The 22,536-nt window shown below is 44.7% G+C and overlaps 1 protein-coding gene across 2 annotated transcripts in view; it reads right to left on the reverse strand.

Moving 5' to 3' along the window:
• Positions 1-22,189, reverse strand: part of PKM (pyruvate kinase M1/2) — a 43,556-nt gene extending 21,367 nt beyond the window's left edge. For both annotated transcript variants that reach the window (XM_038747028.1, XM_038747029.1), the window contains exons 1-3: positions 22,107-22,189; positions 4,228-4,400; positions 3,317-3,408 (exon numbers count right to left, since the gene is read on the reverse strand). In XM_038747028.1, coding sequence (XP_038602956.1) covers positions 3,317-3,408; positions 4,228-4,381 — 246 coding nt within the window. In that variant the 5' untranslated portion in view covers positions 4,382-4,400; positions 22,107-22,189. The remainder of the gene's footprint in view (positions 1-3,316; positions 3,409-4,227; positions 4,401-22,106) is intronic.
• Between the last annotated feature and the right edge of the window lie 347 nt (positions 22,190-22,536).

Consider the following 22,536-nt stretch of genomic DNA (forward strand, 5'->3'; position numbering starts at 1 on the left):
TATGTAAACCTCATGGCTAGAATCTACTGGATCCAGGGTGAAATCACTGGAGTGGAAGGGAATGGCCTGGATGTTGCCTTTGGGGAATAAAGGCTGTCTGGCTGAAGAGACTCCTCCCTCTCTACAGAGTAGCCCTTTCCTTTAGAATTAGAAAACAAAACAAGTGAAGATAACATTCTTAGAGTTCCAGTTCACTGTCATCAATATTAAACCTCCCTACCAAGAAAATCTAACTCTGGTATTTTTTGACCCCTTGTTACTCCTGCATATGAAAATGCAGCATGCAAGGAATGGTATGGAGAGTAAAGAAAGCTGGTAAGGAGGTTTTAGATCTTTCACTCACATTCTTGATTGTGTCAGGATTTACAGTGCATCAGTTCCAGTTTCCTCTTGGTAACCAGAGTCTGGATTTAGAACTTTTAAATCTACTTTTTCCTTTTCCTGATTAGAACAGGCTTCCTGGCAATTAAGTTTTTAACTGAACTAATTGTGTATCTGTTAAAGTTTACTAAGTACCAAGCACTATACTAATCCCTGAGGTAGATATAAAATAAGCTGATTACACACACCACTGCCCCACATGGGATTCAAGGCTAAGGGGAAGAGAGAAAGGGTACTTAATCTTCATTTTACAGATGAGGAAAATGAGGCACAGAAAAGTGAATTGCCCAAGACTACACACAGTAGGCAAGTACTCAATTTGTCCTATATTTATGATGACAATCAATCAGTAGTATTTCTTAAGCACTTACTATGTGCAGAACACTGTATTAAACACTTGGGAGAATACAACAGAATAAAGGCTGCTCTTATTCACCACTGCACCTAGGATTGGTCCTTTGGGGAAGGGGGTAATTCAATGCTATTTATGGGTTCACGACCAGTTTCCCTTTAGACTCAAGTGAAGGGCTTTCGTGTTCCGCTCCAAAGAGTAACTTAAAATTAGCATGGCATTTTGTGTTCTTCTCTAGCCTGCAGGGGCCTTCAGGATCAAAACAATGCATCGGGCAAATCCTTGTCACTTAACAATGTAAAGAAAATTTTGGGAAAGCAATTACAATCCCTCTTTTTTAAATTAGTCTGAACCAACCCCTCCCAAAAATTTTTCTGGGGATAGCCTGATCTTTAGCTAAGACTCCAAAATGAGGGTTAGGAGTTACAGGATATGGTGAAATGCTCATAACTGAAATGCCAGTTCTGTTAGCATTCTCCTCAATGTGAAAGCTGAATAAAGTTTCACCTTGCTACTGCCAAATGCATTAAACACGACAAAATAGCAAGACTACTATGTCCTGTTTTCATTCACCTTCAAATGATATCAGTAATTTTAATGCATTAAATAATTTAGTTTCCTCCCAAAATTTATGATGTGTTCTACAAGTCCTAAAATAGGCTGGATAAAAATAAATCCTAGTGACCAAGCTCTCTTCCCAGCAGGACTGGTACTGCCCTTCAGAACACAGTGTGCCATAATAATCTTCCTGGTTTATCCTCAGTACTGTTCAGTTTTGAACCTAGAGCCAGGCCCTGGTTACACAGGCCTCATAACTCACACTAATTCCTATGGCACTTATGGTTCGCTTAGCTGTTTAGATCTTCAGATAGTTATAGAAGCCAAGAAAAAGCAGCATATTTAGTCCATAAACCTACTCTCTAGCCTTCTGAGGCCAGCCACAGCTGCTAACTTGGAGACCAGCCCCTGACATTTTGAAGGCATAACGCTAGCCAGAATGCAGGCTGTATAAGGAACAGGTCCAAGAAGGAAGAGCACACCACAATGAAGAATATTCTCTATTTCTAGACTGGATAAGGGGCTAAGTGCCTGGAGGAAATAGATTTCATGTGAACTTATTCTTAGCATCAACCTTACACCCAGCTCCCAAATGCCAGAGGGCAATCCCCATAGGTCTGACAGGGCAACATTACTTTCTGGGGCCACGGCTTGCTAGCTTTACAGAGGGGTAAAGGGTTTGCTTCTGGAAGAGGCTAAAAAAAGCCCCCAGTCACACTTCTGGAGGTATGACTTGCCTTCTGGGAAGGTGCCCAAATCAAAAGGCACTCCCAGAAAGGCACTCCTCAACTCTTGGATGTCTTCAATAACTAAATCAATAGCATTTACTGAGCACTCAGTGTGCCGAGCACTGTAGTAAGCACTTGGTTGAGTACAACAGAGTTGGAAGACACATTCCCTGCCCACAATGAACTAGCCAACAAAATCAATTTTTAGCCCAGTATGTGACCACCCGATCAGGGTGAGGAACAACTTTTGCTGGGTCAGGAGGAAGATTGCTGATCTCTATTTATTTTTCTGACTAGCTACCCAAACGAGGAACAGTTCTGTAGCCTGGAAAATCAGCTCCCCGTATTATTAGTCTTCAAGAACACCAAGAGTCTTTTGACCTCACTTACTCTTCCTGGTTCTGGATTGAACATTTCCTGCAGTACTTGACAACCCGTCTAGAATTGTGGTATTTACTGAGCACTTACTGTGTGCAGAGCACTGTACTGAGTGCTTGGGACAGTATAATATGACAGAGGGGGTAGAGACGTCCCCTGCCCCCAAAGCTTTCGATCTAGAAGGGGAAGTTTTTACAGGAAACAGTCTAGTTGAGACTTTTCTACCGAGCACAGCAACATAGGCGACCGTGGAATTAAACTACCACCACCGCTCTCTATGCTGCTAGACAGAAGTCATAATAAAATGTCAGGAGCATCTGCATCTGAGGCCCATACGTCAGGTAAGCACATTCCCATTCTTCCGTTCTAACTTGGGGTTACACAGTCATGAAAACCCATGTCAATAGTGAAACTGACAAACTGGTCCGGCCAAGCACCTGTGTGCACCTGCTCTGGAGTGTAGACTACTTGTAAGCTCCTTGCATTGCATCTACCAACTCTGTTGCATTTTCCCAAGTGCTCATTATAGTGTAAGCGTGTAATAAATACCACTGAATGATTGATGAAAAGAGGTGAAACAAGAAAGGGAAAAAGAGGCCAAGCCAGTTGTCGCCTGCTAACAAAAGGCAGGCCTCAGCTATCTCAGACCTAGTTCCAAGTGAAACTGCTTAACGCATCACGTATTAGACAGGAAGAGTTCCTGAACAGAGTGGCTAAAGTACCTCATGAATCTGGGCAATTCCTACCTGGGTGCCCTGTGTCTGGGCAAGACCTGGACGTGACTCACTAAATTGACTGAAGCTCACCGGGTAGTGAGTTTGCAGCACACCTGCAGAAGCTAGCTTCATTCCCCCCCTCCCCCCACAAAAAAACCACACACACACACACACCTCACCCCCCGCCCCCTTCAGGTTTTTACCTCATGAGTCCCATGAGAAAAGTTCAGACGAGCCACGTTCATTCCAGATTTAATCATTTCTTTCAGCATTTCCACTGAGCGGGAGGCCGGGCCTGTAAAGACAGGAAGACATTTTTACCACCAACAACCACTACTGGATGTAGAAAATGCTCAAGTAAGCAAAATGAAACAGTCAAAAGACGACTAAAACAGTCCCTGGCTCTGACACTTCTCCAAACCATTCACCTTCCCTACAGGCAGGGCAGATACTGAAGTTGTACTGAATCTCGAGGAAGCTATTGCCTCACGTGTAAGTTAGACCAAGGGTCCACCAGTCTCGGATACTGGACCAAACTCAGCAAACCCTTCCAGAAATAGCACGGGGCCTCCTGAGCCTTTGGTTCCTCTTAAAATGGATTCTGCTCCACACAATGAATCATTACTGGTAAATGGATGGCTGAGGGACAAGGGACAACCAGGACTAAGTTTCCAGTGATACAGAACCAGCAGGAGATGGAGATTCTTAACTCTGGCCTTTATAAATCCAACCTTGAATGTTAAAAATGCACTTATTCCTCACATCGGTTGGTCTTGACTGGTTGAATATACCACAGCTCAACTTCTAAAAACCTTCCAAATTGCCTTAATTCCCACCAAAGGTTGCTTAAAAACTCATAAGGAGCATTAGTTTGGAATTTTTCACAGCCTTCTTGGGGCAGTGAGACAACAAAAATAAAAGTGGATGGCCCTCGCTGAGACAAACGCTGGCTTCTAGGGAAGAGAGTGACTAGAAAGGAGCCTGTAAGCTTGAGGAGGACTTGTTTCCGTGGTTGAGGAGAACGACAAATCTGCAATGCCACCTACCCAGGTATTTTGAAACGAGAGTTTCAGTGTCCAGGAAGGCGGGACAGAATGTATTTGAGGTAACTTACCAATGGTGCAAATGATGCCAGTGTTGCGGGCCGTGATGGGTTCAGAGTCGATGTCCAGGCGACACATATGTTCCAGAAAAGTGTCTGCCATGGCAGCATGCAGTTGCTGGGTCTGAATGAAAGCTGTTCCGGCTTCACTGTGTTGGCGAGACATGGCTCCGTTGATTCTTAACCTATAGGCAATTCAAGAAAGAAAGAAAGAAGGAAAAAAGATATCTGTATGCAGTCAGAAGAACAAAATGATCTTGTACCCTGAGATAAGACTAGAATGATATTACTTGGCACTTACCTTTCTCAGGTAATATTTTTACTGCAAGAAGCAATTAGAGCCGGTGAGCTACGGTGAATTAAGCCCTGTTCTGGTTATACTAGATAATCATTTTTGGGTCCATAGTCCATGTACCACAGTCCTCACCACATCTGCTTCTTTGTCCAGGAGCTCAACATAGGCCTGATGCAAATATCCCACCAACCTACAATTTACAGATTACAAAGCACCTTCCCTGCTACCAGACTCTCCTGCTGAAAAGATAAAGGTCTCATATTCCACTTCTCTAGAATGAATAATAATTGTGGTAAATGTTAAGCACTTACTATAGGTCAAGCACTGTACTAACCACTGGGACAGATACAAGATAATCCAGTCCCACATGGAGCTCACAGTCTAAGTAGGAGGGAGAACAGGTACTGAATCCCCTTTCTGCAGATGAGGGAACTGAGGCACAGAGAAGTGACTTGCCCACGGTTACATAGTACGTAAGTGGTGGAGCCAGGATTAGAATCCAGGCCCTCTGACTCCCGGGCCCATATTCTTTCCACTAGGCCATGCTACTTCTCTTACAGTATTGGCTATGAATTGCAGTATTATTCCTACTCCATCTGCATGAGTGGCAAACAGATTCCCCAGAACACTTACAAGAGAGTCTACACCTACTCTTCTGGGTGAAGGGGACTTGGGGCAAGAGGAGAGACACCACTGATAAAGGAGACATGAGCTTGCCTGAAACAGAACTGCTGAGGAAATGCCACCCTGATGGGGCAGAACCCAAGGAACTAAACTCCCGTGTTGAAACAGTGTGGCTCAGTGGAAAGAGCACGGGCTTTGGAGTCAGAGGTCATGGGTTTCAAATCCCGACTCCCCACTTGTCAGCTGTGTGACTTCGGGCAAGTCACTTAACTTCTCTGGGCCTCAGTTACCTCATCTGTAAAATGGGGATTAAGATTGTGAGCCCCCTGTGGGACAACCTGAGCACTTTGTAACCTCCCCAGCACTTAGAACAGTGCTTTGAACATAGTAAGTGCTTAATAAATGCCATTATTATTATATTATAGGGAATGCAGGCTAGACAGCTCAATTGCTGAGCAGCTGCCCTAATAACACTGTACACACTTTAGGCTGTTAAACTCAATGTACAGACTTGTAACTAGATGGTCAAAACTGCTAGTGGCCAAGGAGGGTTAGTTAAATGCTCCTTGTGAATACTCTACCTTCCCACCCATGCTTTCCTGGAGGGGTTCTGAAGAATTAAAAACTAAGCCTAAACTCCTTGAAACATTCCCATAGCTTCTTTTGGGTCGCAATGCACAGAAGCTCAGTCTAGTGATCACTACTAGCTGCAGAGTCATGGGCAATTAACTTGGCCATGACTTGAGCACACTGCCTCTTGCCCTGACCTTTGCTTTTAATTAGTTGCCTTGACCATCCCTTGTGAGTTAAACAGCCATGCAGAACAATGGAGACACAATTGGTTAGAAGTGTCCTTGGAAGCCTTTGAAGAGGAACTCTGGAAGTAGGGATGAGACATAAACTTCAATCTGTTGGTTTAACCAGTTGCTGGAAAAATTACGTTGGTTTTCAGTCGTGACTTCGGGTTGGGACAGAGACTCTATCAGGCCTGGCTACACTGTATATATGTCCCAGAGCTTAGGCACATGGAAATGCTTGAAAGGCATAATTATTACTTCATCTCTGACCTTCGTCGGCTTCTCAATGCCACAGTCTCTTCAAGCTCTACAGTGTAAGCTCGTTGTGGGCAGGGAATGTGTCTACCAACTTGGACAGTGGTCTACACACTAAGTGTTCAGGAAATACCATTGACTGATTCAGGCATAAGAGGACCACTCAGGATAAGATTTCAACAAAAGGTCACGTATTCGTATATAAGTTTCTTTGTAATTCTAAAGGATTGTTTAGTCAGTTCTCCTATAATACAGTAGCTGTATCTTGAAGAACCCTGAGTTGTATAACACTCACTTTACCATACGCACACCTGGCTGGTCTAGCAAACTATGCTTTTCAAAATGCAACATTTGGAAGCCAGAGCTGTAACAGGATTCTGTGAAAAACAAAATCACTAGAAGCAACTTCTGGACTACTACTAGTCCGAGACTCTCGTGAATAAGGAGCGCTAGGTGGAGATACTCTTACTCAACTGGAATGTATTCATTTTAGCAAGGGATCATTACTACTTGCACACTGGCCCTATTCATACAACTAATCCATTGCACAGCCTGACAGACAGACCGGCGGGCTGCCCTGCCCACCTTTCCTGGGGGGCAGTCCACTTGGGCAGGTTTCAGCACCAGTCAGCCCTTCCTTTGAAATGTTTCTGTGATCACAGGAGGCTGACACCTTTCCTTCTGCGACTCCCAACCCTCGCTCTCTGCAGCCTTATGATTACATAGTCACTGTTCATTTAAAGCTTTGCACTCTCCTAGCAAGGCAGGGGCAAGCTTAAACAAGACCTGCTTTGCCTTAAGGGACACAACCGCAAGTCGTTTTCCCAGCGGGACTGGTGGACACTGAGACACCAGTCTCACCACGAAGTTCGTTGTGGGCAAGGAATGTGTTAGAGTGTTCTCTCCCCAGTGCTTAGTACAGTGCTCTGCACATACTAAGCACTCAATAAATATGATTGACACACTGGGCTGTGCTGGCCCAAGTTTGGGAGGAACGGGACATGCCTTCCTGAAGACCATTCCAAGTTAGTGCTATACTTGGGAATGACATCAGCATCAAGTCAAGTGAGCACCTGGCTCCCTCTCCCCAGTGAAATGAAACAGTGCCATGCAGATTTTTCCCCAACTTCAGTGAACATAATTGACTACATAAAAGCCACAGGTCCCAGTGATACACTCTCAGAGTACTGTATCTTTAAACTGGAGAATTTGGAATCTGAAGGAGATGGTGTCTGCCCTGACTTTTAATAGGGAAGAAGAGCAGCAAGCCTGAGTGGGCATGAAATGAGTAGATTCAGAAACAGGGAGGTTATAGTGTAAGAAAAGAGAACACACTGTCCTTCCTGATAGGACAAACTGATGCCCCAGAGATGTTTTTCATGCCGGTTAAAAGAGTGGCTCAGCTTATAAGTCAGCCCTGAAACAATAGCATGTTCTGTTCTTTGCTACTCAGCCTCTAGAGTGATCCAGTAATTAGCCATCTTAGCAGGCCAGGAGAGAATACTAACTAGAAATAAAACTGGTCTGAGAGTCATCCTCTTGTGTCTGAGGCATTTTATTTCATTTTCTGGTTTACATTCAGAGCAAGGTTCCTCGGTGGTTTCCTCTTCTCACCCCTCATTTACCTTTCCTATTCTCAGTTGCAAAACCTTCTGCAATGGTATCTGGATTCCTCCCTGGCTCTCAAGGCAGCCTGAGCCACGAAAAAGTCAGGGGCTTGGGATACAAACCTCAGTGCTATTCCACATCTTCCTGAGGCTTCAAGGAAGGCATTTTCCTACTGCCTTTGTTTTGCTGCACCATGCCACTTGGTGAGAACACAATGAAGTGGTGTCAAGTCATAATAATAATAATATTTGTTAAGCTTTTACTATGTGCCAGGCACCAAACTAAGTGCTGGGGTGGATACAAGCAAATCTAGTTGGACACAGTCCCCGTCCCATGTGGGGCTCACAGTCTCAATCCCCATTTTACAGATGAGGCCACTGAGGCCCAGAGAAGGGAAGGGACAGAATCTTGTCTCCAAGTTCAGGAGGCACCAGCCAGCTATGATGAGAACTGAGGATGTGACATGAACAAGCAGAGTGAGACAGTACAGGCTACCGGGCCTTACTCAGCATCCTTCCTCTTGCTCCCCTCCAAGCCCCTTCCTCCTTGGCTCCAAACACCATCAGTTATCTCTTTTTACGTGCAGTATTTCTGATAATGCCACAAGGAAGTTGGTTGGTTAATATAGTAGCCAGGAGACCTATGTAATCTAGTTCAACTTTTGTCAGTGCAGAATTATTCCCTAGAGTAACAAGTTCCAGGAAGGCAGGGAGAGTGGAACTCCAAGTCAATCGAGTGCTTACTGTATGCAGAGCACTGAACTGAACTCTTGGGAAAGTACAATGTAACAGAGTTGGTAAATGTTCCCTGCCCACAACAAGCTTTCAATCTAGAGACAGGCATGAATATAAAAATCAATAAATGATGGATATGTAACTAAGTGCTACGGGGCTGAGGGAGGAGTAAATTGAGGGTGCAAATCTAAGAGCAAGGGAGACTCCTGCAATTAAGTGTAAGTCATTCATTCAGTCATATTTCTTGAGCGCTTACTGTGTGCAAAGCACTGTAATAAGTGCTTGGGAGAGTGCAACAACAGGGTCATACCCTCATTCAAGTGTATTGCTGACTCTTCAGGACCTGACCCCAAGCAATTCCTTCCCACGCATCAAGCTAACAGACACTGCCATTTCAGGTTCTAGCTCTAGATTACAGGATCCCTGTGGGCAGGGAACATAGCTACTGACTGTTACACTGTACTCTCCCAAGCTCTTGGTACAGCATTCTGCACAAGCGCTCAAAAATGACCTGGCTTTCTGAAATTTAACATGATTTGCCAACCACAGTGACCTTCTAAATGGTGCTCCAAGACTTGGCAGTAGCAAGAGAACAAAAATAAAAATCAAGCCACTTAAACTGCTTCTTGAGTCCAGCTTTACTCAGTACTGATTACCACTGATACCTCAATGCCACAGGGCGGTGACTAAGTGACTAACTTCCTTTATCGCTCTCCGGTGCAATGTTTCACTCAGAAATATGTACTGACTGATTCAGATCAGCTTTCTGTAGCCCCTGATGGAGGGTTCTTAAAAGATGGAAGATCCCACACACCGCCACTACAGCACTAAGTCGTAGACTGTAACAGGCTCCAGAATGTGCTTTCTGAAGAGAACCAGACATTCCTTGGAACTTCAACCACACAAGTGACCGGTTATTTCCAGCCGTAGCAGGTAGAAGTGAGGATCAAAAATAAGCAGCGTGGCTTAGTGGAAAGAGCACAGGCTTGGGAGTCAGAGGTCATGGGTTCTAATCCCAGCGCTGCCATTTGTCAGCTGTGTGACTTTGGGCAAGCCACTTAACTTCTCTGGGCCTCAGTTCCCTCATCTGTAAAATGGGGATTAAGACTGAGCCCCACACGGGACAACCTGATTACCTTGTATCTACCCCAGCTCTTAGAACAGTGCATGGCATATAGTAAGCGCTTAAATACCATCATTATTATTAAATGCCAACTTGATTTGACCAACTTTTGAGAGTTCAAAGAGCTAACACATATCAACTCATGCATCTCAGAGGACTTATAAAAAAGGAAGGCATTATTCCAATAGAGACTGAGGCAGAGAAGCTAAGGAACACTGATTCGGACCAATCATAAAATGGTTTTGATTTCAAATCCAGTGTCTCATCCATTACATCCACAATTTTACTAACTTTGTAACACAAAGTGCTATGCTGAAATTCATTCATTTGATATTGTAAGACCTTCTGTCATGCACACGAACTGCTGCTGAGGACCTCAGACCTTTGGCTTTTACAATTCCGACATGCCGTGCCCTCGTGTTTCATCAGCGGTACCTGCAAGAGATTGGGAGAAAAGCTCAGGTGTTTGGGGCATGAAGCCCCCACCCTCGTTCTGAATTTTGAGCCTAGTCAATATAATGTTCTTAAAGTGCCCTCTGAAAGAGTACCTGAGGTGGCAACCAGAAGTTCATTTTTCTAAAGCCCATTCCATTATGGACATTTAAATTTTACCCACTAGCAAAGTAAGATGCTGCTGCCAGAAATGTACATGATCTACTGGCTTACAATAAATTATGGCACCACTACATTAAGCCTTAGTCCCCTAGTTTCCTGCTACGACTATGAAAATGAGAAAGAGAAAACAGAAAAAAATGCCCAGAATTTCATACTTACGCATACAGAGATAACATCTAGATGTGCAACATCTTAATGCACATTTAAATGGGGAAAAAATTGGCCCTCAAAGATCTGCAGGATGAGAGATCCTGCTTTGGAGTACAAAGTGACTCTTTTGCTTTTACAAGGACGCCAGCAGAATCCCCACCCTGGAATTTCAGGAACTCAAACGAGGAGAGATCCCTCAAGCCACATGAGGTGATAGGAAATGCTGCCTATGAAAGGCTGGCTCACTGCTCACTCTCCCAAGCTCCTCCTCCTGCCAGCCAGGCCGCCCCACATTTCCCTCCCTGCCAGTACGTGCAGGAAGCCTCGTAGCCGGCTCTGAGTCACTGCCACTGCATCCTCATCAAGAGGCAGAGACATGCAGGGCCAACCTCTGAAAGGCTCTGGAGGGCCTCCATTTACACTGGCAAACGTTTTTTCCAGCTGCAAGGGTATGCGCAGGACTGATCCTCTGAATTAAGATCTTCCCTAAAGGCATGTAGAAGGCACTCTGCAGAAGTGATGCAGAGAGAGAGGAATTGATTGTCCTTGTCAGAGCTGGCAAACCCCTCTCCCTTCTCTCCTGACCCCCAAGTAACTTCTGCTATTTCCCATCTAGGCTCACCAAGACGCTTCTGGAATATAACTCCACCTAGGAGCTTTCTTAGTGGAGAGAAATCCACCACTTTGGAACTTCTCCCCTTTAACAAACCAGCTTGTGTGACTCCTGGCCTTTCCCCATCCCTCCGCTTTTTTGAAAAGGGTCTCGGGAAACAAGCACTTTTTACCTTAGATTAGAATGAAGTCTTATTTTCTTGGTAGAATCAAGGACCACTGTCTTCCAACATAAACCCCTTCCCTTTCTGCAGTAAAATATGGAATTATAACACTTCTTAAACCTGGATAAATTTTCAGGACCGTTTCAGGTCAGCTCCTGAGAACTGCTTTTAATCACTCTAGAATAACATCTGTGAAACTCAGCAAGGTGGTGGTGGCGGGGGGGTCAGGAGGAAAACGATGGAGGGAAGAATCTGATGTGTGTCTTACGGTAGATGTATAACAGTATCACAAATAAAACTGAAGGGAAGATAGGTACACAGGACCATGGGCTGAGAAAATTCAAGAGAGGCCACTACGGATTTTGTCTCCAACCTCCCTAGCTCACAAAGTGTTAAAAAAAACAACCCAAAAAACCAATCCTAAAACTTTCCACTTGAAGGCCCAGTCAGCACTTCCAGGAAAGTTAGTCATTCAGAATCTAATGATCTAACGATCAAAATTCCTTTTGTACCACCATCCCCACCATGAGTTCACACTGCCTTTTGAAGCTGAACACTAATACTCTGCCCCTCACCACATCCTCCTGATTGTAGAAGCAAGGTTTCTGTCTTCAGAAACTAAAGAGTCTTTCTGGGAGATACTTTTTGCTTAACTCTACATTATCAGGTAAGAATTTAGGAGCAAAATGCCCCCAAATTCCTCCTTTATAAGAGCCAGTGTCTCACAGAAGATATGGTTACTAATGAAAGTTACTAGCTAATATTTAGTTCACTGTTAGCTCAGACTCTCCAATGCCTAAATTATCCTACCTCTGAATGCTGGCCTTATTTTACCCAACTGAGCCAAAGAACAACTGTATACAGTACCTGGTCAGATTCACCAGACTTCTGCCAAACTTATTTGCTTAACAAATACCATAAAAAAACCCAAAAGAGCTCCACAAGCATGAAACTGATTACTACTCATTCACCATCCTCACACCCCTCCTCTGTCATACACAGTTATATTGCAATACTGTACTCTCCAAAGGGCTTAGTCAAGTGCTCTACACACAATAAGCGCTCAATAAATTCGACTGACTTTGTTCCTTCTGAAAAGACTGCTTTGTGGTTAGAAAATTCCCGTTTCTCTTCCTTCCCCCTGGCACGGGTCAACTACTAACTACCCGATTCCCAGATATCTACTCTCAGAAAGTATTTATTAAACTCCCTGTGGACAGGGAATGAGTCTACCAACTCTGTTATACTGTAGTCTCCCATGCGCTTACTATAGTGCTAAGCACAGAGTAGGTGCTCATTAAATGCAACTGATTAAGCACCCAGATGACCACTGAAGATGTCAAGCGCACCCTTCACTCCATTGATCACGATTAAGACAGGATGTGACCTCTGCCACAGTGAATTCTAGGTGAGAGAAGAGGAGTCACCATGAATGAGGGCAGCATACAAATTTCAGAAAGTAGACGGACCTAGGCTGGATTGGTATGTTGTATCGAAAGCAGTAATTAAAAAAAAAATTATGGTATTTGTTAAAGGCTCTAAGCACTGGGGAAGATACAAGTTAATCAGCCTGAATAGAGTCCCTGTCCCACAGTCTATGTAGGAAGGAGAACAGGTGTGCAGTTGAGAAAACGGAGGCAAAGAGATGTTAAATGACTTGCCTCAGATCACACAGCAGACTAGTGGCGGAGCTGGGATTAGAACCCAAGTCCTTTAGCTCCCAGGCCCATGCTGTCTTTATCTTCTACGCCATGCTGTCTCCCACTTGTTCAGGACAGAAGAGCAAGGATGAGTCCTTAGCTCAAAAGCCAATTGTACAATAGAATATGCCAAAGATCAAATACCCAGAGTGAGTGGCAGAACAATGAACAAAAATGGGGTTGGGAGGGAAATAAGACTTCCACTTCAAACAGCATGTTGAGTCCGTTTCTTTGCTCTTTGAAAAAGCACAAACCTGTTAGCTTAAGTTTCAGGTTAGCCACAGTGAAAACTGACAGTCTTGCTTAGTAAGAAATCAAGCTTGAGGGTGACCTATACCCCTTGAGGGTGGTTTCTCTTTTTCTATATTGACCATCCTTAGCCTATATTCATGGAGAGCAAGTGGCCCAGGTTAATCCGGGCTTATTAACTGAGGAAAGTGGATCAACCTGTTTTGGGTTTCATGTGGGCTACCTGACCAATTTAAGTAACTCACCGCAATGAAATGGTTGGACCTGATGTGGGCTCCAGGTTTTGTGCCATCAGTTGATGCAAGACTAGATTTCTCTAATTAAAAAAAAAGCCTGCATCTTGCTTTTTTTTTAAATGGTATTTAAGTGCTTACTGTGGGCCAGGCACTGTACTAAGCACTGGGGTAGATACAAGCTAATCAGGGTGGACCCAGTCCCTTATCCCACATGGGACTCACAGTCTTAATCCCCGTTTTTACAGATGAGGTAACTAAGGTACAGAGAAGTTAAGTGACTTGCCCAAGGTCACACAAAAGACATGTATGTGGTGGAGCCGGGTTTAGAACCCATGTCTTTCTGACTCTCAGGCCTGTGCTCTAACCACTAGACCACACTGCTCCTCCACTTTTAGCTTACTGGAGCTCTCTCAACTAAGGGATGTGATCCCAAGGTCTGGAATGAAGAGTGGTAAATGAAAATCCTAGTCAAATCAGTCTAGTGTCCCACACTAAAGTATAAGCTCCTTGTGGACAGGGACTGTGTCTTTGCAATTCTGTACTTCAAGTGGCTAGAACAGCATACCACCCCCTGTGGGAACTTAATAAACACTACTACTATTATTACTAGAGATCTTGGCTTCTTAACTTGAAAGTCTGGAACTGGGAGCCACAGAATGGACAACAATCAGCTCAGGATCAGAGAGAAACTCTGTAGGGACCTCTAAAATTGAGTTAGCTGTTTCCAAAATCATCTTTTTGATTTGTCACCAACTAGTTCAATATGAGTCGGAACAGAAAAGAGTCGATAGGTAGGAGGGACAGACTGAGTACCTTAATAGAAGAGTTTCTGCTTGACGGATAGAGGAATGGGCACCGACTGAAGGTTTTTGAAGAGTAGGGAGAGATGTGCACAGAAAAGATGATCTAGGTGGCACAGCGAAGTACAAACAGAAGGGGAAGACAAGTCAGAGAGGTCAATAAGAGGCTGGTCCCAGTAGTCAAGGCAGGATACAAGGCCCTCGACCAGCATGGTGGGCATTTGGATGGAGAGGGAGGGATGGATTCTTGAAATTTTGGGTAGAATCGGCAGGATTTGATTAAAAGACTGAATCCGGGGTTCAAGCGAGAAAGAAGAGTCCAGAATATTGCAAGGATACAGGCTTGAGAGATGGGGAGGCTGGTGGTGTTGTCAACTGTGATGGAAATGTTAAGCAAAGGAGATGGATTTGGGAGGGAAGGATGAGCAGTAGACTAGACCATAAGCTTATCACTAGACTGTAAGCTTGCAGGCAGGGAATGTATCTACCAACTCTTATTCTGTACTCTTCCAAGTACCTAATACAGTGCTCTGCACACGGTAAGCATTCAATAAATACCACTGAGTCTCCGACTGAGTTCACTTTTGGCCACACTGAGCTCGAGAAGTCAGTGGGACATTCATGTACGAAGGTCCTGGAAGTGAGAAGAAATGTAAGATTGCAGAGGAGAGAGGTCAGAGCAGATGAAGTAGCTATGGGAGTCATCCACACAGGTGCTAGCTCATTGTGGGCAGAGAATGGGTCTGTTTATTGTTATATTGTACTCTCCCAAGCGCTTAGTACAGATGCTCTGCACTTAGAAAGTGCTCAATAAATATGACAATGAGTAAACACTGAGAAGAAATGGGAACCCATAACAGAACCTTGAGGGACACCAACAGTCAGGGGAACCATCAGGAAAACAGGCTGTGAAGGAATTGCCAGTAAGGCAAAAGGAGACCAAGGAGTGTGACCAGACAGGGTTTCCAGAAGATGGGAGTGGTCCACAGTGTGGAAGGAGAGGCTGAGACGAGGATAAGCATTTGTGAAGTCTCCCCTAATTTCACTTGCTGAAATAAAATTAAGCCAGCTTGTGGTTTCCTTATTTCAAGTCTTCATTCAACTAGCTTACATGAGAATAAGCTTCACATGAGAATATGAGGTCAGCAGTCATAGGAGGGTCAATACCTTAGAACAGTAAGCCCGGTCTGAATTAGTCTCTTTCACCATACAGTTACACACCTCCCGTGAATCTCTCCTACCCCCTCCTCTCTCATTTTAGAGGAAAAACTTCACTAATTCTCATTAGACAGTATGCAGGCCCTAAAGATTATGCAGATTTTACCTTCTCTAGGTTACTTTCAGCCTCTGGCATCCCTTTTCAGGTTTTATTTTGGGGCCACAGCTCAGGGTGAGCATCAGGGAATGGTGGCTAACGACCAGTAATGCAGCTTAGTTTCCTCCCTACGTGCCATCCCTCACTGCACTCTGCAGCTAAGCAGGGCTGCCTGAGAACACCTTTCATTCCTGCTACAGAAAGACAGAGAGAGAGAGAAGCTGCCTGTTGTCAGAGACTAGAGGCTTGGAGACTGTTAAAGATCATGGTATATCTGTAAATGCCTTTACAACCCCACGGCTTCATGAAATTGGACTCACTGAACTGATTTGTTTCTATTCTTCAATGGTAAGACCTCACCTAATTCAGGTAACACTGTATTTTGGCCTCATTAAAGCTTCATTTACAACACTAAAAAAGTGACCTGGAGATCAAATAGCATGCTTCACCTGGAAGAGGGGGAGAACAGGCCATTGCTTTAATTCTGAAAGGCTTAATCAGCTTCCTGTTACATCAGTGCTCAAATAATCATTCTTGATTCTGAAGTCCAAAGTCTAGATCTTAATTAGCCCTGAATGAAGCAGAAACCAAGATAAACTTTGCTACAAAACCACAATTCTAACCAGGTCCATTCCATGTCACTGATTTTCTGCTCCATGAAAAGCTAAATTATATCAGTTCCTTCAATCAGTGGTATTTATTGAGTATTCACTATGTGCAGAGCACTCTGGGTGCTTGGGAGCACATAATACAACAGATGTGTTCCCTGCTCATAACAAGTTTACAGTCCAGAGGTGGAGATGGACATTAATATGAAAAAATAATTTATAATATGTAATACATAATTTAAAGACATGTACAAAAGTGATTCTTTCCTTCTTGGAAGAATATTGAAATCCTTAGGGAGCAAGCATTTTATAAGTCTGAGCTATTTCTTCCAAGTTACTGCATGAGAACCTCCACCTCTCTTTGCTTAAATGACGCCTCACTGTTCAAGAATGACTCAGGGAGTTATTTTAATTTATTCTACAACTGGGGAAATTTATTACTTAATAAAAAAACCATACAACAGTAATAGTCTTTACTTAAAACATACTGTGAAGTCAAAACTAAAGTGCCAATGCAACAGAACTCTTCATTTAGGTAAATCTGGATTCATTCAAAATACAGCCAGAACTTGGAAAATGAGTAACTTTCTCCCCATTTAAGTTAGTCTTTGTCACTGAGCTAAGTCACTTCCTTAGCTTGTTTTCAGATTAAAATTAAAAAAGACATTATGTGTTGCAATGCAAATTCTACATACTTTTTTCACTTCCTTGGTTGTGGCCTAACTGCTTTCTCATTTCCTTTATTAGTTTCTCAATACTTGTGCTTTAAACAGAGCTATACCGCTTTCCTCTGTGACTCTTGCTTAATGCCAAGAGCTCCTAAAGCAGACACAGTGATCACTAGCTTAAGTTACCAGTGCATAGCTGAAGTGTTTGCTAAGGCACCAGTTGCAGCATGGAGATCACTGTAACTCGGTTAAACTAGGAAATATTTGGTTCCCAAAACTAACTTGGGCAATAATACTTCTAATGCAACAGCAAACTGATAAGTATGGAGCAGTGCCTTATACTGGGAATGGGAGGGGTTGAAAAGAGCATCCACATTGATAATAATAATGATGATTATGGTTATTATTAAGCTCTTAGGTGTCCAGCACCATGCCAACACTAGGATAGATAGGAGATACTCAGATGGGACATGATCCCTGCCCCACAGTCTAAGAGAGGGAGGAAGAACAGTTATTTTATCTCCATTTTACAGCTGAGGGAACTCTGGAACAAAGATATTAAGCGACTTGCTCAAGCCTTCATAATAGGCAAGTGGAGAATCCAGGTGTCTGGTCCTGTGCCCTTTCCATTAGGCCACATTGCCTCCCAGGACTTCAATCATTCTTCTCCCTCTCTTCATACCCAAAGTGACTGACTGAAGGGAAAGCGATGGACAAGATCTATAAAGGCAGTCTGTTCAATGTCCTGAAAAAGCAAAGTGGTAGCAAATAATGGGAAATGTATATCAAGGAATGCACCAAGAAGCAATATGGGAAGTAGGCAAGTTCAAACAAGAAAACACTAACAGGCTAAATCTCTGCCTCATAAATCACTGAGGGTGATGTGGGAAAAGTCAAGGGAGTAGAGGAGGGCTGGATGTTGCAAGTCTTTTCCCCCAGCCCAGTGGTCCAGAATTCCAAGCTGCTCGGTATCTTCTTGGTCCCATAATACTGAGGCCAACTCCGGTGGACTGTAGTCTGTCCCTTAAAGAAAATGGACTTAAAATTGTATGAACAATGGTATCAAGTAACTTCAGGAATAGAGTCAGACATTACTGGCCTACTGTAAAGCTAGTGAAAGTTTGAAATAACAGCAGAGTTACCTAACACACCAGTCCAGCTATTGCCTTAATCCTCAATCACTCAGGGCCACTCACACTTTCTTGGCCCTACCAACTTAACCCATAGGGATGCAGCACACTGAGGTATTAGAGACCCTGAGCAGAAGTTTCCATTGGCACAGTTGGGTGGACTTTTTTTGGCGGGGGGGGGGGAGTGAGGGGAGGGCTGCTGACCTATACTTACTGGAGGGGAAATAACAGTAAGTGTACATTTAACCCCAGAGAAGTTTCCCCACTCACCTAAGATTATTCTCTCCTCCCAGTTCATATTTCCAATAATCCAATCTTAGATGAATCACCCTTCCTACATACCTTTTGATCTGTTATTCAGTTTTCTTGGTAAAATTCCCACTGCCTCAACAGTTGGAACTGTGATGCAGTCAGAGGCGAGCTCATATTCCTAATAGTGTGCTTGGCCAGAGGGAGGCAGCAGTAAACTGACATTTGCTCTAAAGTGATATCTAAAGGAGATCTTGGGGCTCCTTCAATCAGTGGAACCACCCCCCTCCCCGAAACCGGAGCTTTGTCCCCTTTACCACCCCTTGATATCCACCCAGTTTCCATTAAACTTTTAATAAAACTCTGCTAAGTAGTTGGGGAGAAATTACAGCCTATGACACTGGTCCATTTGTACAACCTCTAAGGAGACCCACAGAGTTAAGTAACTCTCCAGTGATTCCCTTCCTTCTTATTCCAGATTACCAGACCAGTATGAGTACGTCACAGACGACTGAATGGCTACTTGTACGGCCCCTGCAAATGAAGCTATAGTTATATTCTCTGCAATCCATTTTTTATGGCATATGTTAAGCACTTACTAAGTGTTGAATGCTGTCCTAAGCACCGAGGTAAGTACAATTAGGTTGAACAACGTCCCTGTTCCACATGGGGCTCACAGTTGAGGAAACTGAGGCACAGAGAAGTAACTTGCCCAAGGTCACACAACAAGCAACTGGCAGAACCACATTTAGAATCCAGGTCCTCTGATTTCCAGGCCCGTGCTCTTTCCAGTAGGCCATGCTGCTTTCTTAGAGACCACCAACCAAGTCTTGTTCATGCCAAGCAGCCGCCCACCCTTAAAAGGAGCCAGTTGGAGTAATGGTATGACACTTCTCAATGTTAGCTCACTCTCTCTTTGCAAGGGAACATGATTTGGAGCAGGTGAGAGAGTCACTTCCCAGCACCAAAGAGCAAAATCAGAAGACTAAACAAGAGAAAACTCAGATTTCCCCTCAACTGCAGATAGGTGCATTTTAAATAGCTGTAGATGGTGGTTGGCCATAGCTTACTTACAAACAGGGATTTGAAGAGTGTGGATGCTTTAGGTATTTTCTTATGGATTTAGTCTAAATTTAAATAGATGATGAATCAACTAAATCTTACATCACTCTGCAAGAAATAACTAAAACTGTTAAGACAATGTCTTTTTCCTTTGCTGATGTAAAACATCCCTATTGTACCTAATTGTACTGGAGTTAATCTGTGCAAAGATTTTTTTCCTCTAGGCTTCCTAGTCTTAAGAAAATGACGCGTTATTAGATTTCAGCGTCAAAAGCACAGAGCACGAGTGCAATGCACCAGAGGAGGAAAACGCACCACCTCAAAGGAAAAATGCCAAGGGCAATTGGTCTGGGGAAGGGCTTGAGCACACTCACTGAGCAGCAAATTTGCTCTGACAACTGAAATCCACCTTCACCTCTCTCAAGGAGAGATTACTCGTTTGTCATTGACTTGCCCTTTCTCTGCGCAGGCTGCAGCATGGGAGAGACAGCAAATATGAGACTACAGCAGTGAGTAGTATTCAGCCCTATCACCAGGGAGCTACGTGCACCTCTGCTCCAAAGAGATGTCTGCCCGAGTTACTCCATGAACTCATGCAGATCTCCACTGCCTGCCACTAGGAATCCTCCGGACATCTTGGGGAGGGGGTGAAGAGAGGGGAAAGATTTTCAAACTTGGCTTTAGGAGACCACCTCCCTGCCAAACCAAGCCCAACTCTGACTAAAAATTTTTATTGTGCAACACTACTAACAATTCTACTTAAATTCATTGGTAGGATGCCTGGCCCACTGAGATCTATGGCCTAGACAAAACAGGAAATTAAGACTGAAAACTGGGACGGGGAAGAGTGGGGGAAAATTCACCCTTCCTTCTCACTCTGCCGGGAAGCAATTATGTAATCATCATCTACAGTACCTAGTCTTCCAAAAAGCCCTGAATTCCTAGGCCAAATAGGGCTTAAGAAGGCACACACCCATCTCCTCTACTATCATTTACATAGACACTGGAAGATTATTTGAATTCAGTTCCATTTTCACTTCTTTCTTTAAGGCTTGGCTTTTCATAGAGTCACTTTCCCAACCTCGGACTTGGGCAAAATCTCCCCACCTTGCCCCTCCCTGAGCTGCTTCTTTCAGGATTCAGTGCCAATCCCTTCGAGGGTAACGGGGCTATATTGGGGAGGTCAGCCTGAGGAAGAAGGCCCAGTATCCAGCTGAGTTCTTCTCTATCCCAATTTGGGGAAGAAAGAGGGGTGTCCTATGAAGGAGTGAGTCAGTAGGTTGGGCTGACAGGCTGCAGGAATCCTGCCCGAGGATGACCGGGGCCAGTTCGACCTCTGCAGCCCCCGAATATGGTTTAATCATCATTAATCGTATTTATTGAGCGCTTACTGTGTGCAGAGCACTGTACTAAGCGCTTGGGAAGTACAAGTTGGCAACATATAGAGACAGTCCCTACCCAACCGTGGGCTCACAGTCTAAATGATACTGGTATTTGTTATGTGCTTACTATGTGCCAAGGACTATCCTAAGCGCTGGGCTCCTTTGCCCTCGAGCTTCTCCGACCCCAGGTCTTAAGTGCGTGGAGTTGGGGCAGGGTCCCGAGTGGACACCAGCAAGAAGCAGTGCAGAGGAGCACCTTGAGAAGCAGAAGAGGTCAGGCCGGTGAAGGTCCTGGGTTCTAATCCCAGCTCCGCCACTTGTCTGCTGTGTGACCTTGGGCGAGTCACTTCACTGTATTTCGGTTAATTCATCTGCGAAATGGGGGTTAAAGCAGCGAGCCCCAAGTGGGACACGGACTATGTCCAACCTGATTAGTTTGCGTCTACACCAGCGCTCAGAACATTGCCTGGCACATAGTAAGCGCTTAACTACCAGTAAAAAAAAAAAAAAAAAAAAGAATGCCCCCCCTTCTAATATCATCATCGGGTCTGCCGTGGGAGGTTAGGAGGGAGGTAACGTCAGCACAGCCCAGTTACCTGGGGAAGATTGGGGGGAGGAGTGGAGGGATTGACGTTGGCAGAACCTAGAAAAGATTTTTTTTTGGGAGGGGGAGAGAAAGATATCCATTTTGGGGACAGGGCTCCCCAATCCGGACGGCATCCAAGCGCTTAGTACAGTGCTCTCTGCACACAGTAAGCGCTCAATAAATACGACTGAATAAATCAGAGGCAGCAGGAAAGTGAGCCACTACCCAGTCTCGGGGCAGGAACTTGCCTCTATCCCAGCGCTCAGAACACTGCTTGACACGTAGTAAGCGCTTAACAAATACTATTTTTAAAAGGTGGGGGCGGAGAAATGTGCGGGCTGGGGACACCTGCCTTCCTTCCATCCCTCCCTGTGTTCGGGAGCCTGCTCAGCGACCGTTTTCTCTAACGGTCTGGCGGAGGCCGGGGGGAGAAGGAGGATTAGGAACTGTCTCTGTTGCTGAACTGTACTCCAGCGCTTAGAACAGTGCTCTGCACATAGTAAGGGCTTACAAGTACCATCATTATTACTTCCCAAGAGCTTAGTCCAGTGTTCTGCACACAGTCAGCGCTCAATAAATACGATTGATTGAGTGAGGTCAGGGGAGGGAGGAGGAGAAAGCAATCAATCATATTTATTGAGCGCTTACTGTGTGCAGAGCACTGTACTAAGCGCTTGGGAAGTACAAGTTGGTAACATATAGAGACTGTCCCTACCCAACAGTGGGCTCACAGTCTAAAAGGGGGAGACAGAGAACAAAACCAAACATACTAACAAAATAAAATAAATAGAATAGATATGTACAAGTAAAATAAATAGAGTAATATGTACAAACATATATACAGGTGCTGTGGGGAAGGGAAGGAGGTAGGATGAGGGGGAGAGGAAGAGGAAGAAAGGGGTTCAGTCTGGGAAGCACAGTGATCTTACCTCCACCAGGCACAGGAGACTCAACCGTTCCCGCAGAAAGTCGTCTCTCCTGTACCGGCTTCAGCAACTGCAACCTCAAGGTGATTCCTCCGCCGCAGCACCGCTCGTATCCCTCCGCCTGCCCCCCCCCCCATTTTTCGCCTCGGTGATTCCGCCTGTTCCCCCGCCCCCCGAAAGCCCCCCCACCCTAAATGGCGTCCTTGGGACGGGGGAATGAGGGGGTGGGCTCCTGGGACCAGGGAAGAGGGGGCGACCCACTTTGGGGGACTATGTTTCGTAGCGGAAGGACAATGATGCAGGATATGTTGCAAAATCAGACCACGTGGCCCCGCCAATGGGGAAGAGGCGGGCGGCCAGGCACGCATTTCACGTGGCCCATATGCGGCAGGAACGGCTTTTTAAAGGAACCACACAGGCCCCATTCCCAATT

This window comes from Tachyglossus aculeatus, chromosome 5 (genome assembly GCF_015852505.1).
Source record: "Tachyglossus aculeatus isolate mTacAcu1 chromosome 5, mTacAcu1.pri, whole genome shotgun sequence".
Taxonomy (NCBI): Eukaryota; Metazoa; Chordata; class Mammalia; order Monotremata; family Tachyglossidae; genus Tachyglossus; species Tachyglossus aculeatus.